Source organism: Chiloscyllium punctatum, chromosome 15 (assembly GCF_047496795.1).
Source record: "Chiloscyllium punctatum isolate Juve2018m chromosome 15, sChiPun1.3, whole genome shotgun sequence".
Taxonomy (NCBI): Eukaryota; Metazoa; Chordata; class Chondrichthyes; order Orectolobiformes; family Hemiscylliidae; genus Chiloscyllium; species Chiloscyllium punctatum.
The window spans coordinates 77271879-77289295 of record NC_092753.1 but is presented as its reverse complement, the minus strand read 5'-3'; the positions used below and the strand labels follow the sequence as shown (position 1 = coordinate 77289295).

The window sequence follows — 17417 nt, the reverse complement described above, 5'->3', positions numbered from 1 at the left end:
ACTATAATCTGAGAAATACTGAAGAATAGTGACCTAACAATAATATCAAAGACTGAACTGATGAGAAAATCTGATGTATTGTCAACAGGGATGCGAGTTAAAAATACAAAGAATTAAACCAGCTTCTTGAAAAGAAACTTCAGCACTGTAAAGAGTAATAGCTATGAGGGTATTTTATTCATTCATGGGATACACACACTCAACAGCCAAGGCTAGTATTTGTTGCTTATTCTCAATTGTTTTTGTGAAGGTGATGAGCTATTTAGAGTCATAGAAATATACAACACAGAAGCAGACCCTACGGTTCAGCTCGTCCATGCCGATCAGCTATCCTATATAAATCTGATCCCATTTGCCAGCACTTTGCCCATATCCCTCTAAATCCTTCCTATTTATATACCCACCCAGAAAACTTTTAAATGTTGTAATTGTACCATTTCAATACTTCATCTGGCAGCTCATTCCAAACATGCCATCCTCTGTGTGCAAAGGTTGACCCTTGGGTGCCTTTTAAATCTTTCCCGTCTCACTGTATATGTATGCCCTGTAGTTCTGGACACCCCCACCTCTTGGAAAAGCCCGTTTCTATTTACCTTATCCATGTCCCTTGTGATTTTATAAACATCTATAAGGTCACCGCTCCGCCTCCGACGCTCCAGAGAAAACAGCCTCAGCTTATTCAGCTTCTCCTAGCTGAAACTCTCCAACCCTGGCAACATCCTTGTAAATCTTTTCTGAACCCTTTCAAGTTTCATAATATCTTCCTAAAGGTATTGCACACAATATTCCAAATGTGCCATAAATTTCTGCAGTTCCTGTGTAGATAGTATTGCGGAGAGAGTACCAGGATTTTGATCCAATGACATTGAAGGAACCGCAATGCCTCTAAGTCAGAATAGCCTGATTTGAAGGGAAACGCCCAGCTGATGCTGTTCCCATGCACCTGCTGCTCATGTCCTTCTAGATGGCAAAAGCCACAGATTTGGAGCTGGCATAAAAGTCAAGAACATTGACTGAGCAGTTTGAATTATTGTGTAGTTTTTTTGTATGGATTTATGTTCAGTTGTGCTAGTCTGTTAACTAGAGGTGATAACTAGTGAAATGATATGTTTTTCAAAGTTTGGGAGAAGATTTGTAGCTCGGGTGCTCGTTGTTGTGGTTCTGTTTGCCGAGCTGGGAATTTGTGTTGCAGACGTTTCGTCCCCTGTCTAGGTGACATCCTCAGTGCTTGGGAGCCTCCTGTGAAGCGCTTCTGTGATGTTTCCTCCGGCATTTGTAGTGGTTTGTCTCTGCCGCTTCCAGTTGTCAGTTCCAGCTGTCTGCTGCAGTGGCCGGTATATTGGGTCCAGGTCGATGTGCTTATTGATTGAATCTGTGGATGAGTGCCATGTCTCTAGGAATAACCTGGCTGTTCTCTGTTTGGCTTGTCCTATAATAGTAGTGTTGTCCCACAGGGGATTCCTAGAGGCATGGCACTCATCCACAGATTCAATCAACAAGCACATCGACCTGGACCCAATATACCGTCCACTGCAGTGGGCAGCTGGAACTGACAACCGGAAGCGGCAGATTCAAACCACTACAAATGCCAGAGGAAAGATCACAGAAGCGCTTCACAGGAATCTCCCAAGCACTGAGGATGTCACCTAGACAGGGGACGAAAAGTCTGCAACACAAATTCCCAGCTCGGCGAACAGAACCACAACAACATGTTTTCTCAGGGTTCAACAGTGGGAAATGTCTCTCCATTCAGTCATCTTAAGTAATGGCTTGAGCACAGGTTGGTCAACTAGAAATGATATGTTGGTTTTGGTGCTGGGGGTGGGGGAGGGACAGACGAAAGCAAAAAAAATTAGATGTTGAGAATTTTTAAAAATTTCACATTGAGTCATTTGAAATGAAAGAGAATGGGGTGAAACCATAAAAATTGTCAAAAATAAACTATAGTTTCTGCCTCTACGTTTTGAGTTCTAGCTTATTTGTCATTTAATGAAACATTCAGTAAGGTGCAGACCATAAACTAGAGTGAAATGACGAGTATAAAAATGTTCATTTCACTCGAATGTAGTGTGGTGCATTGCTGATATCACACCGGGCTAACTGTTGTTCTTTTGTTTAATTACATCTGAACATTACACTCTTGGGTGATTAAAATCATTCCTGTCCTGAGTTATTAGTCATATGGAAAGCAAACTATTTTTGTTGGTCACTGAGGAAGCTACAGGTTTTTGTTTTTGTTTCATTTTTGTATTTGCTAATTTTTTGCAAGTTGTTTACTTCTAGACTTGAGTTGTGTGCTCTCTCAGGCTCTGGCTCTTTGGGCATTCGTCACATGCAGGAGTAAAATGGGAGGAGGTACACGTGAGTGAGTTTCCTCTGAGTCCCTCCTTCTATTCTGTCTTGTAGCCCCTTGCATCAACTTTGTACCCTCTGCATCAGTGAAGCTGAAGTTGGTAACATTGTGGAGCAGTGCAGGTTTAATATGTGTACAGTTACCACTTGTTTTTATTCCAGCCACCTATGGCACCATGCTGATTTAGTTCGATTTTCATTCTTTCTAGAGAACAGGTAGCCAAAATCAGGCTAGCACAAGATAGACACTAATGCTGGAACCAGCCATCAGTTGAATTTTGGAAATTGAGTCAAGTTTGTTTTTAAAAACCAGATGGAAATGTTTCTGTTGAGATTTGATTTTTCTATCCTGTTCTGCCTCCTGGAGGCAAGAGAACTCACGGGTGTGGAACCAAGGTGGTCAGATAATAATATCTATCAAACATTGCGTGCTTGATAGGCTGAACAGCTGACCATAGTTCCTACAATAATTACTTGTACTGGATTTACAATGCCAGGAGTCATCCTCATACCTTGCTCCAAGTAAACGTTAATTTGAGGCAAGATTGTGGAGAGTGTTTACAGAGCTGAAAATGTGTTGCTGGAAAAGTGCAGCAGGTCAGGCAGCATCCAAGGAACAGGAGAATCGACGTTTCGGGCATAAGCCCTTCTTTATTCCTGAAGAAGGGCTTATGCCTGAAACGTCGATTCTCCTGTTCCTTGGATGCTGCCTGATCTGCTGCGCTTTTCCAGCAACACATTTTCAGCTCTGATCTCCAGCATCTGCAGTCCTCACTTTCTCCTCAGTGTGTTTACAGGCCTGCTTGATCATATTTTCACTCAACATCCATAGATATACTTACTAGCAGGATTAATTGGATAGCAATTAAGGATAGGAGACCCGCAGTATTTTTTAAAAGGATATTTTTCCTGTTGGATCTCAAGATGGAAACAGTTCATAGCATTTCAGTTACTGCCATGACCAGAATCCATAAACTCCCCGATGACGAGGAGCTGAAGTCCTGGCGTTTTCTTCTTGGCTCAGTGCTGCAGTGATGCTTTTATTTATTGGGAATGAGATTTTGTTTTTCAAACAATAACTGCCTGACCAGTGTTATGAAAATCTTAACATCTTCACAATATTAAGTCCTTGGCATCAGAATTACTTTGATAGCATGTGGTGATTTTAAGTATAGACCTACTACATACCATGATTCTTTCAGCTTGAAGAATGGTGGGACATGATGTCTCATACTTTACTATCAAGATGTATTTTTAAAGGTTTTCAATTGCAAACCAAGTGTGCAAGTCAGGTGAGTGAAATATTTTCCTGCTGGCTGAGGATCATTATCCTAATTAAAATATAGTAAGTTTGTTTTATTGTAACTTCTCAGGAAACCATAAAGTTTAGAGTTGGATTCTTTCTTTATTATGTGGTCACTGTCTGATGCTTACATTTTAAGACCCACTGTCATTTCTGTAAACTGTTCTGAGCAAACATTTGTTATTTGTAAATCACTGTTGAATGGTGTGCATGCTGTGGTAATGCTATTTTAATGCCATAATGTATTGTTATCTTCAAAAACAAAATCGTTCCATATGTTGCTATTAATGGGTGGAAACTTGCAAATTGCCAATGTTGTTGGTGCTGCTGGAAAGTGCACTTGCAGACAAGAAAATGTTGAGAAGTTTCCTTGGTTTGATCCACTAAAGAGTTCTTTCGGTACCTTAGGTCAGAGAACATAGCAAAACTCAAACAGCTCAGGGGAGATGTTGAGTTCCAGTAGTCAGTCATGAGAAATTTCAATAATCTTGAAAGGAGACAAGTTTGTAATAATGTAAAGTAGATACTTGTCACTCTGCAAATGGAAAGCATTTGCATCCTAAGTTCTCTTTTGCCCAGTGCTGCTCTAAATCCACTTTGAAGCATCTGACATCAGCTGAAGTTAGATATAGCTGCCAAACATTATGTTAGCATATGTGAATGTGAGAAATTCCATATTCTGGGTGAAAATTTATAATGGAGAGTAATCATTGATCACTGGAGCAGATCTACAGGAAAAATCTGTATGGAGCTTCAATGAAGCTCCATATTTGCAATTTATTTTTCTGGTTTGAAATTGAGTGAAATGGTGCTAATAAATGTTCTAGAGTCAAGACCAGCAAAGACAAAGACTTACGGGTTTTCTGTCACCATATGCAATGTAATGATGACCGGACATGATACAGCCAGCAGTACGTCAGCATTGTTCTATTGGAGATGATGTGTCATTAGAAGATGGTGTTCTTTAAACCTAATCTAGAATAATCAAAACTCGAATAATATGCAAAGAGCAGCTCCACAAGGTGCATGAAGGCCATGTGGAATGGAGAAGAAACTCTGACCTTGTTCAACTGTGTGCTGCATGTACAAAAATATCAAAAAAGTGTGTGTCATAAGTACGGACATATACAGCAGGAAGAAAAGGCAATAGCTATTGAAGTGTGGCCTCAATCTGGCATACTATAGAAACTGATTTAGTCACACACAGTCAAGACTATTATCTCTCACTTGCAGGCTGTTAGTCAGTTCATTTTTGTCTGAAGAACAAAAGATTTGAGCTATTGAAACATCTTCGTAGGAAGAGTTCTGTTCACTGAGCAAGGGATTCCTAACAATGTAACTCCAGGTGACTTATTGAAAATTTAAGGAACTCGCTTAACAGTATAGGATCAACCCAATCAAGACATTTCCTAAAAGAATATTGGTTTGGAGAACAGCACATCCAAATGGTCAAGAGAGCCCTCCTGATGCTGGGAGTTTCGGGTAGACCCAGACCTTGACTTACTGTCATTCCCTGAGCTACACCTCCAACGCTGATGTAAAATCACCTGCAGAACTGGTGAATGGAAGCATGTATAAGATAACACTGCCAAATAAGATACTGCCTCCAAGAGACCGGGAGGAAACAGCATGAGAGCTCAATGCGTAGGTAGAGCATAGGACTAAGAAGCAGGAATAGGGATTTCAGTCTCTCTGCCCGAGGCATCATTCTGTAAGGTCATTGACGATTTGATTATGAAGGAGGTCTACAATTCAATAGACATGTTAATCTGTGTTGTTGAAAGCATAGACTTTATAATAATCTAATTATGAAAGTCTGGATCCCAGCAAAACTGTTGAGGTTGAGACCTCAAAATTATGTGTCATTGAGACCGTAACCAATAAGCAAATGTGAAAGAGCAGACCTCTACTCAAGGTGCAAAAGAAGGAAAGATCAATGAGACCAATAACATCATGGATCCATGAGACAACCCTGTTAGTGACATAAGATGAGTCTTCTAACTCTGAGACAACACTCCTAACATCTGCTGTTAAACATTCCAATTCACTACTTGATGTGATGTATATCAAATCTACAAGACAGTGGCACAATATCCTTCCACTACAGTGTTGCCATGAAAAATCTTTTCGAAAAGAGAACTCGAGGTGTTGTAGACTCTAAAGTTGTTTAAATTTTAAAACTCATTTGTGAATCTTTTAATTAGATCTAATTAAATGGTTTAAACAATTATATTTAAATAATCATAGAATCCCTACAGTGCAGATAAATGCCATTCAGTTCATCTGTCTGCACCCCACCCAGTCCCCTAACTCTGCATTTCCCATGTCTCTTCCTCTTAGCCTGCACATCCTGGCACTATGGGGCAATTTCGCAGGGCCAATCCACCCAAATTGCACATCTTTGGACTGTGGGAGGAAGCTGGAGCAGAGACCCAGGCAGACATGGGGAGAACATGCACATTCTACATAGACTGTCATCCAGGGCTGGAATCCAACCAGGTCTCTGGCACTGTGAGGCAGTGGTGCTACCTACTGTGCTGTCCCTAATGTTTTATTTCAGAGTTGTGTTTTGAAGAGGTCATGTATATGAACCGGAAGTGCTGGTCTATCATATTTTAGTGATTTGCCAGAAACTCTGTCTTTGCTGGTAGAAGTTTTTGTTTTCACCTGTTGGATAATGTTTCAACTTCCCCTCCAGCTGAGGTGTGCTGATGTGGTGATAAGTGTCTGTGGGTGATGTGGTCAAAAGCCCTCATGATAAGGACTGCGTTTCCAATTTAAAAATCCTCTAAAGTTTCTTTCCAATTGGGCACTGACTGCATCTATGTCCTTAATGAGAGCCACTCCAATGCGTTGGTCCTTTAGGTACTTGTTCCATAGATGGTCTTGACTTTGCTGAAGAATCCATACATCATTGCTGTTGGCAACTTGTTTCAGTTCCTGGTCTCTTTTTCTACCCATTTGTTCTTTATATTATGGCTTTTTTTTTGGTCCTCTACCATCATTTGTCTGTATATTTGCTTTAATTCCTTCATGTTTTGATGTTTCTAATTCAGGGCCACCTTGTGCTTGCAACATAGTAGCTCTTTGATCTTTTGGTCCTCCTTGTTATTCCTGTCTTGATCTCTCCTGGTAGAGAAACCTAGAGTCTCCTTGCAAGTGCTGTTTATGATGGATTTAAGGGCAGATCAGGCAGTGTGGATGTCCTGTAGTTACTGATCATTAAGCATTTCAGAGTTGACTGTGATCTACTTGGATAGGGGATCAATCTTCAGTGGGTCCTTGAGTACATCAACATTTTATGAAACTTCCCTCTGGTGTGGAGCTAATTTACAGGATGAGTGGGATACTTTTCAACTTTCATTGTCTGTAGTCCAGAACAAGACCACTCCAGTCTCTGTTCTGTTCAGTTGCAGTGTGCAGAAAACACTTCGATGTATACACACTCAAGTCAGAGAAAGAATGAGCCTTAGGCCATCCAGCTGAAAGACCGAGGTACTCTACCGCTCTCACTGCTAAATAGTGTCCCTCAATAATCAAGACCAGTGGACAATGGGAATCAATTCCTGTATATTGGGAGTGTCATCTCAGTTCGGGTAGACTCACCTTCAGTATTCTAGTGCCATTTTGGCAGTCTGAGCAACAGAAAGTTTAAGTGACCTAAAGTCTGACAGCAAAGGCAGGGTCTATATGATAACTGTATTATCAGTCCTTCTGCATGTGTGACAGACACGAATAGTATCCAGCAGATATCTCAAGCTACTTGAGAAATACCATCATCAATGCCTGTACAAAACCCTGCAAGTACACTAACAGTCATACAAATAATAATTTTAAACCTATGAGAAAAGGAAAATACAACAAATTGCAGATGTTCTGTAAATGTTAAGGAAAATTCCTGCATCTGGTGCCTGATTTCTGGAGTTCATATATTTGCATGATATTCGGTAAATATGGTATCATCGTGCAGTTGAAGCTTCATTCGGCTATACTGAATTGTGGATGGGCAATCTTCATAACTGAGAGTATGAAAATATCTTACCAGATGGGAAAATTAAGGGTTTATGTTTGGAGTCCCTTTTTATATGCTGGCCATGGGTACTACTGAAGTTTGTAAGAAAAGCTCTGGTTTTCTCAACTAGTTGCATCGTATATTATGGGCATTGTGCAAACTGCAGAACTTTAAAATAAACACTACAAACCTTTTGGTTCTGTAAAGTCTACCATGAGTGACACCATTCCCTTTTATGTTTACATTCAAAATATGGATTTGGTTTTGTTTTTGTCCTCTGAGTCATGTCCCCTTGTTTTCAATGGTGGGGCTTTCCAACGTGAGAGTTAGGACCCTAAGTGGAGCTTCAAGTTGAACTTTGAGTCACAGGCTCTGGGGCATTATTGGTAGCTGTGGAGCTCTGAGACCAAATTGGAATAGCTGGTTTCCCCTCAACTGAAAACCTCCCCTTCCCAATGCATGTTCAGTTCCACCTGGTGAATCACAATTATTTTCATTTGAGCTCATTTGGGTCAAAGTTTGAGGAAGGAAGGTTCTGTTCTGTTCTCATTGTTATCCCTATATTGTATAGCTACTCAACAGCCTTATTTTTCCTTCTGAGTTGTGCTGTGTCCTAAAATATGTCATTGCTACTTTTTATTAAACGTGATTCCTTGTGTAATCTCCAGAGTACTTAAGTGGCTCTATAAATAGTGGATGCATTGGTGATCCTCTTCCAGGATTCAATAGACTCTGGAAGAGTCCCTGCAAATTTCAGAGCAACTAATGTTACTCCAATATTCAAAAAGGGAGGTAGAGAAGCTAGGGAATTATAGACCAATAAGCCTAACATCGGAGTGTGCAGTGGGACCTGGGTGTCCGAAAGCACCAGTTGCTGAAGGTAAGCATGCAGGTGCAGCAGGCAGTAAAGAAGGCAAAGGGTTTAGAGTACAGGAGAAGAAATGTGTTGTTGTAGTTATACAAGGCCTTGGTGAGGCCACACCGAGAATACTGTGTGCAGTTTTGATCTCGTTTTCTGAGGAAGGATGCTCTTGCTCTTGGAAGTACAGAGAAGGTATACCAGGCTGACTCTGGGGATGGTGGGACTGACTTATGAGGAGAGATTGACTAGGTTATGATTGTTTTCGCTGGAGTTCAGACAAGTAAGGGGGCAATCTCATAGAGACTTAAAATTCTAACAGGACTAAACCGGGTAGATCCAGTTAATCCAGAACCAGGACTCATAGCCTAAGGATTGGGTGGACCATGTAGAATGGAGATGAGACACTTCTTCACCCAAAGAGTGGTGAGCCTGTGGAATTCATTACCGCAGGAAGAGGTTGATGCCAAAACATTGAATGTATTCAAGAGGCAGCTGGATATAGCACTTGGGGCGAATGGGATCAAAGGTTATGGAGAAAAAAGCAGGATTAGTCTATTCAGTTGGACCATCAGCCATGACAGTGAATGGCAGAGCAGGCTCAAAGGGCTAAATGGCCTCTTTCTGCACCTATCTTCTATGTTTTTATCAATTACTGCCTCTGAACATTGTGTTGCTGTTCAGGTAGCTTTAAGTCATCTTCAGTACTTGTTCCTTTTATTTTAACAGCCCTTTACAGCTTTTGTTTATAATTGTTGATTACCTAGCCATGTTGTTACCCTTTATATCTTATCTTTTAGTCTCTCTTGAGCGAAGGTCAGACAAGAGTAAATCTAAAGAATATTGCAATATTGAACACAGAAAATATGGTAACAAATTACAAGCTTAAACTTTAGTTGAACTGATAGTGATGTATTTGAAAATCAGAAGTGTTCTATGAAAATCAGCAGTGAGAGTTGCAGCAGACTGTCACTCCACTTTTACTCAACTTGCATTTTGACAGTCTAACTGGCCCAGGCAAAATGCCATCACCAAACTCTCACCCCTCCCGCTGCCCCTTTCATGCTCTTCTTCCCCCCCCGCCAATCTGTATTCTGAAGGGACTCTTCCCTTTGTGATTCCCTGGTCTGGTCTTTTTTACCTCCTTCATCCAACACTTCCTTACTGTCCAAAGCCCCAAAGATTCCTTCCAGGTGAATTTACTTGTAATTTCAGTCTCTTCTTATGGAAGACCAGCCATAGACTGTGAGCGACTACTTTATGGAATATATCTGTTCGGATGCAAGCATAATCCCAAACTTCAGGTAACTTGCCACTTTAATGCACTATCTTACTCTCGTGCTTCCATTTCTGTCCCACGCTTGCTGTAGTGTTCCACTGAAGCCTAGTGCAAACTGGATAAACAGCACCTAAATTTCCATTTAAAAAATTTACTACCTTCAAGCCTTGACATTGAGTTTAACAACTTCCTTTTTTTTGTACCTCCCACCCCACCTTCATATCAGACTTTTTTCTTGCTTTTTACTTTTAGTAGAGAATAACCTATATTCTGCTTTAGCACTTGGTCTGGACCCATCCCTCTACAGCTATTACCACTCCCTTTGTCTTTTGTTCTGTGAGGGACCTGTGACCTCTTGCTTCCTTTGCCCTCTAACCTTCCCTTCTGTTCTATTTGATCCATCACATCATTCTCACCCTTCCATCTTGCTCTTCAGTTCTGAAAAGGTCATATTGGACTCCATTTTACTTGCTCCAGTTTGTTTTTATTGCAGGAAAATTGTTTTATTGTCTGGTCAGTTGGTTCCTTTAGTTGTAAGAATAAAAAGGATGATAGGGTGGTTGGGGGAAGAAATTGTGTTGGGGGGAACTACAATGGCTAGAGGTCAGTACAAACCTGCAATGCTTGAAATACAGATTTGTGCATTAGCTGTGAAGGGAAAAACCACACATTATAACATTTTAGATCTATCTGAAATATTAGTTATTTTTTTTCCTCTAACTAATCTTTATCTTAATTCTTAAATTTCTATTTCACTCTGTAAGCATAACTACCTCTATTTGAGAGAATAACGCAGTTAGCGCTTATAGTAAGCTTTTAATATTTTATACTGTGCTAGATGCTATTGGCAATTATAACAGTTATTGGTTTGTGCTTTTAACAGGGCCTTGTGTCAAAATACTTGAACAAAAAAAAATGACTGTTAATGGAGGTGAGGACCATGTAGAATGTGGTTAACCAGGGAGAAAAGGATGTGGTTTACAGGAATGGTTTTATGTTAATTTGCAACAAAGGACAAAAAAAATGATGACAAAGTAGTTTTCCTAACAACCGATATTTCATCTGAGTATACCTGTCTATTGTACCAACCAAGTGATAAAATTGGACTACTCTGAAGAGCAGCAAATTGGTATGCCTCAATGGGGCTAGTCTGTAGGAAATCGGTTCCCACTATTCCCAGAGTTCTCACAAAAGTTAAGGATTTTTGAAAAAATTCATCTGTTCACACGTATTCAGAACTAGCATGGACCAGGTTTCTGTACTTCACAAGAAGTCCATTTAATACAATTACAGGTAAACGGTTGTAAACTATCAGCATATAACTCTATAAGTTAAAACTCTAAGCCCCCTTTTAAACTTCTCTACACACTCTCAAATATGCACACAAAAAGAAAAGGTGTTATGGACAGTGTAAGACTGGAAAAACAGTTGCTATCTGCAGGGTCTGCTGAGTTGCTAATCAGAACACTGCTTCTCAATCCTCCTTCTCCAGATACTTTTATTTGCAGGAATCACAGGGTGAGTGGTTCATATTTATAAAGGTCTTTAACTTAGCAGTTACACAACTTACAGCAATTGGAAAAGAGAATTAAATGGGCTGCCCTCAGATGGTTTTGTTTTATTTTATACTGCAGAGTAAAAGCAGCTCCCTTCGTTCCTGAGGGCTAATGGTTTCTGCACAAACATTCAAACATAAGCATCATTGGATCAGATGTAACAGAATGCAATCCCTCCTGAATGTCAGTCCACACAGCTGAAAGCAAAGACCACAAAACCCAAACAAGACAAAGCTGGGGTTAGGATTGGGTGCCCTTGCCAATATTTGTCCCTCGATCAACATCTCAAAAGCAGATTATCTATTCACTTTTCTCCTTTCTGTATATGGGGAGTTCATTTTATATAAATTGCCTGCCATGTTTTCCTACATTAAATACTAATGGCAATTCAAGAATTCTTCACTAGCCTTTAAAGTACTTTCTTTTCCATGACCGCAGAATGTGTAAATGACTAAAATTGCATGCCGTTCTTTCTTGTTTCTGCATCTGCCTCTTTGTGCATGTTTCTGTCACCATGTGAAGAATTACTTCTAATTTGGGCAAACACCCAGACTCTTCCCTTTTTCCTCATTTAGAAATAACAGTTCTGTTACAATTCCTCTCTGTTCCTTTACCAATCATTAGGGAAGTCATCAGAACCAATTGCTCAACTGAAGAAATGCAAGTTCAGCTTCGAAAGAGTTTTTATTTGTCAATATTTATTAAAGAAACAGTGCACAAGTAATTGTACATGTTAACATTGTCGCTTTCTTTTACAGGTGCACGAATCTGGCTTTTTGTTGGCTTCATGCTAATGTTTGGATCTCTCATAGCTTCCATGTGGATCCTGTTTGGGGCATATGTTGTACTTAGTAAGTAACATCTCTTAAATTCTCCTATAAACGCTAAATCACTGACTTTCTAAAAATATGCCAATCCCTGTGTTTATGACACAAGCAAATGTTCTGTGCACTACTTTATTCCAGTTATCAGATTTGTTTTAAATGAAGACAAAGGGTCAGTCAAGTCAAGGTATCAGGTGGTTGATAAACAGTAAAAATATCGCTGCAATACTTTGTATGAGTCCCATTCCCCAGATGGCAGGCTTCCTTTATTCTAATCTGCTGCTGTGGGTCTTAATCAAAAGCCATTGCTTGTCATACATAGTAAACCCACACAACCAACCGATTTGTGTTTTGTGTTTTCTTAAATCAAATCAAATCAAAATAGTGTTTCCTGCTGTACATTATCCCTATTACCCCATATCTTCAACAATTTCAATTATTTATCTACTATTTCCTTCAAAATAACCCCTGCTCTCTGCCTCAGATATTGCTTGTGACAAATCACACTGTACTTGTAATAAACTTATGTTCTTTTTGAGGAGGTAACACTATGAATAAAGGGAATCTGATGGATGTACTTGCGTGGATTTCCTGAAGGTATTTGATAGAATGCCACATCAATTGCTCAAAGGAAGGAAGCACATATATACTGATTTACGCATTTACAGATGGCACAAAACTAGGTGGCAAGACACTTTGGGAGAGGGATACCAACAGTTTGCAGAGAGATATTGATAGGTTAAATAAGTGGGCAAAATGTTGGTAAATGGAGTACAAATGTGGGAAACTGCGAAGTTGTTCATTTGAAAGGGAGGACAAAAGAACAGACTATTATTTAGGTGGCGAAAATTTGCAGAAAGCTGCAACACAAAGGGTGCAGCGGGTAATCAAGAAAGCGAGTAGAATGTTTGCCCTTCTTTCAATAGGATTGGTGTTTTAAAGGAGGGATGTCTTATTCCAACTGTATAAGATGCTGGTGAGACCATGTCTGTTGTACTGTGAGCAGGTTTGGTGCCTTTATTTAAGGAAAGGTATCATTTCATTGGAGGCAATTCAGGGAAGTTTCACTAGGATGATCCCTAGTATGGAGGAATTGTCTCAGGAGCAAAGGCTAACTCGGGTGTGACTCTTCTTGCTGGGGTTTAGAAGAATGAGAAGTGATCTTATTGAAAGATGTGGGTTTCTTATGGTGCTTGACGGTTAAATCCAGAGAGGATGTTTCTGCCTTAGGCGAATCTAGGACTAAAGTGTGTAGTCTCAGAATAAAGGGGTGCCAATTTAAGACTGAGAGGAGGATAAATTTCTCCTCTTTTAGAGGGCTGATGTATGGGAACTCCTTGTCAAAGAGGGCTGTGGGAGCACTGGCCTTGTTTGTATTTATGGCTGAGGTAGATTCTTCATTGCTAGGGGAATCAAGGGCAATGGGGGGGAAATGCAGGAATATGGACTTGAAGAATGTCAGATCGGTCATGATCCTATTGAATGATTAGATTAGATCCCCTAAAGTGTGGAAACAAGCCCTTTGGCCCAACCAGTCCACACTGACCCTCCAAAGAGTAAACCACCCAGACCCATTTCCCTCTGACTAATGCACCTAACACTGTGGGCAATTTAGCATGGCCAATTCACCTGACCTGCACATCTTTGGACTGTGGGAGGAAGCCAGAGCACCTGGAGGACGCCCACGCAGACACGGAAAATGTGCAAACATACCAGGCTGTTCTCTGTTTGGTTAACAAGCCAAACAGAGAACAGCCAGGGAATTCCTAGAGGCATGGCACTCATCCACAGATTCAATCAACAAGTACATTGACCCAGACCCAATATACCGGCCACTGCAACGGACAGCTGGAACTGACAACCGGAAGCGGCAGATACAAATCACTATAAATGCCGGAGGAAACATCACAGGAGGCTCCCAAGCACTGAGGATGTCACCTAGACAGGGGATGAAACGTCTGCAACACAAATGCCCAGCTCGGCGAACAGAACCACAACAATGGTTTTAAAGGTCATGGCAGGGAATGAAAGGCCACTGTGTATGGAGTAGCGTATTGGTATGCATAGAAGATTTGCTCTCTAACAGGAAATAAAGTAGGCAACGTATTTCCTCCGCCCCCCCCCCCCCCCCCCCCCCCAAGATTGACAGGGTAGTGAGTGGTGTTTCGTAGGAAGTTATGCCTGCATATCAATGTCTACAATGTATATAAATGATGACTTGAGTGAAAGAACAAAAAGTATGGTTGTTAAGTATCTGACAACACAAAGATAAATAGAAGCATAATTTGTGAAGAGGACTCAAGTCTACAAAAAATATGGATAGTTTAACAGAGTGGGTAAAGATGAGACAAATGGAATGTAATATGGAAAACAATAATTATAGACCATTTCCAAGAATAAAAACGAACTGTACTATAAGTCATGAGAGATTACAGACTCGGAGATGGAGAAGGATCTGAGTATCCTTGTATGAAAATCGGAAAAGGTTAGTGTGCTGGTACGACAAGGATACCCAGATCCTTCTGAGAAAAATCTCTCAAAACCAGTAAAAGTTAATACTTGAATTAATCTATTCATAGGTGTAAACAAAACTATTACTGCTCTACGATCTGTTGCTGTGGGTATATTGGGTAAAGTCTTAAGTGCTTTTAATCAGTCAGTTGAAGTTAAAATGGAGTTCTGATGAACAGTCACAATCCCTGAAACATTTACTTAAGTTTCTTTCTGCACAAATGCTGCCAGGCCTGCTGAGCATTTCCAACATGCTCTGTTTTCATTTCACATTTGACTTGTATTTGGGTTTAATTTTAATTAATTTTGCTATAATTAGAATCTCCAGCTTCAAATTATTTGTGGAACTCCATACAATCGAAGGAATTAAAATAGAATATAAAATCCACCTTGTCTAACAAGTCAATTAAAATTTGGTTAATTAACATTCCTGTTCTTTTATTTTGCAGAGGTTAATGTGTATCCAGGCCTGGCTGTGTTCTTTCAGAATGCATTAATATTTTTTAGGTAAGTTGGTATTCAGGAAATAACAGTTTCTGCATGACTTCTCTGACAGAATCTTAGTAGTTTCCCATGTTTTAAACATTAATTCCAGCTCAAATGTTTTTATTGGGGTGTAAATTTTACCAGGGATGCAACTTTCATGATCACCTGTCAACTTGGCTTACAACCACTTGGATTATCCTGCCAAATATTATTTTTCTGCCTTGGAGTTAGAACTATTTTTATGTATCGGGTCACCAAAACGTACATTAGTTGGGCAGTATGGCCCATGGTGTTACCTTTTGATAAATGTCAATAGTGTGCCTCCTTCCCTCCCGAAACTGTTTTAATTCCATGATTTCTATCTACATTTTGTTTGCCAAAGACACACAACTACCGTTCACAACTCAATATTGAAAAAATCTAAAGTCCTTTCATTTGACCCTTTCCAGAAACTCTGCTGTATTCTTGCCTGCCTTCTTGGGTGCTAACTCTAGCTCAGCACTCAACTTCAACATGATGCTTGATACTGAGCTGAGCTTCAAATATCTCTGTCTAATACCCATTTCAGCATTGTTCCCCACGCTCTCAACACCATGCTCCATTCACCGCACCATATTTGTGCTTATTTGAAGCCCACCCACTGAAACCTTACTCCCATGCTTGCTGATAATGTGACTTTTTTTCCCCCATTTTTTTCTTGTAGAATCCCTATATATCGCCATCCTTCTCCCAACATTGCACATTCCTTCACAGTTATTGGGTCAAAATCTTAGATTTTTAAAAATCTTTTATAGATTTACCTGCACCCTGAAGACTTCAGACAGGCAAGGAAGCCACTCATGCAGGTCATTACTAATTTTTCAAGGGCAATTAAGAATGGGCAATAAATGTTGACACTTGCATCTCATGAACAAATAAAGAAAGCCTATCCTAATGTTCAAGCCATCTATTCTCTTCTGTCTCGCCACTAATAGTCTTTTGTTGTATGATACTTTAACATACACCACTATTTCCTCAAACTCTTTTTTTCTTTTTCAATCCAACCTATTTGGTTTCGATCCTGCTCTCAACGATCAGATCACTCTCTAATGTCAAAAATCCACTATTGTTAGATTCTTAACTTGGTTATCTCTCTTCAAAATGTAGTCCTTGGATTTCCACTATGTAACATATTGCAATTTAATTTAATAAATAAAACTGTTTCATTTTACTTTCCAAAATGTCATTTTTTAAAACCAGAACTTTAGGAATTTTTTTCTGTGCACTGTAGTTTGTGATTGAAACTGCAATTTGGGAAAAGTTGTGTACCAGACATTTTATGAAAATTAGTGCAATTTGTTGTAGATGTACATTTTTTAAACTGGCGTAATTAATTCGTCACATTGTTTCAGTTCATTTTTTTAATCTCAGATTGCAGAGACCAGTGGTGGTATAAGGATGTTCTAAGATTCATTTTCTTCTTCTCTTGGGACTTTAGTATAATGATACAATATTTTGAAATGTACTATGCAAATTTTTGTGTGAAGTCTGAAGGATTAGTAACTAGAGGACAACCAACATGAGGTGATTGACAAAAGGATCAGAAGCAACGTGGAAAAAAGTTTCTTACTGTGATAAAGCTGTATAAATAACCTTTTGGATTTTAAAGTAATGGGGCAAAATAGATTTGTGGTTTCAATTCTAGGAAGGTAAATATTTTTTAAAAAGTTCAGAATGTCATTTGGAGCAAGGAACCAGCCGCAGAATTTCTGAGAAAGCATATGATATAAATTTAAATGCCTGAATTAGATGCATGTGTTTAATTGATCAAGTTTCTGCAAAATTGAACTTCTATGATATATAGAAAAAAAAGTTCAGGGACCAATAGTAGCTGATTTCAGTTTAGAAAAGAGGTTTCCAGATTGAAGAACAGTTTCATGTCAACAGCCTCACACGAATATGTTGCAATTACTAACCAGCAGAGTAAACTAACTGGGGGAAAAAAAAAGCTTACAAACTATCAAGCAAGTTCCACTCAGATATGACTTTTTATTTACTCACTCATGGACATGGGCACCACCAGGTGGTCAGCTTTCATTGCCTGGCCCTCATGGCCCTTTAGAAGGTAATGATGAGCTGCCTCCTTAAACTGCTGCAGTTGTCCCTTTGTTACCATCAGCTGGGTTTACAACAATGCAGAAAGCTGTTGTGATCTTGAATTTATTACCCAAAAGCCTGCAAGATGCAGATTAAAAT

At 39.7% G+C, this 17417-nt stretch overlaps 1 protein-coding gene across 1 annotated transcript in view; it reads left to right on the top strand.

Annotated features, from left to right (window-relative positions):
• LOC140486424 (transmembrane protein 50B) overlaps window positions 1–17417 on the top strand; it is a 76745-nt gene that overhangs the window by 50621 nt on the left and 8707 nt on the right. The window contains exons 5-6 of the mRNA XM_072585535.1: window positions 12120–12212; window positions 15146–15203. Coding sequence (XP_072441636.1) covers window positions 12120–12212; window positions 15146–15203 — 151 coding nt within the window. The remainder of the gene's footprint in view (window positions 1–12119; window positions 12213–15145; window positions 15204–17417) is intronic.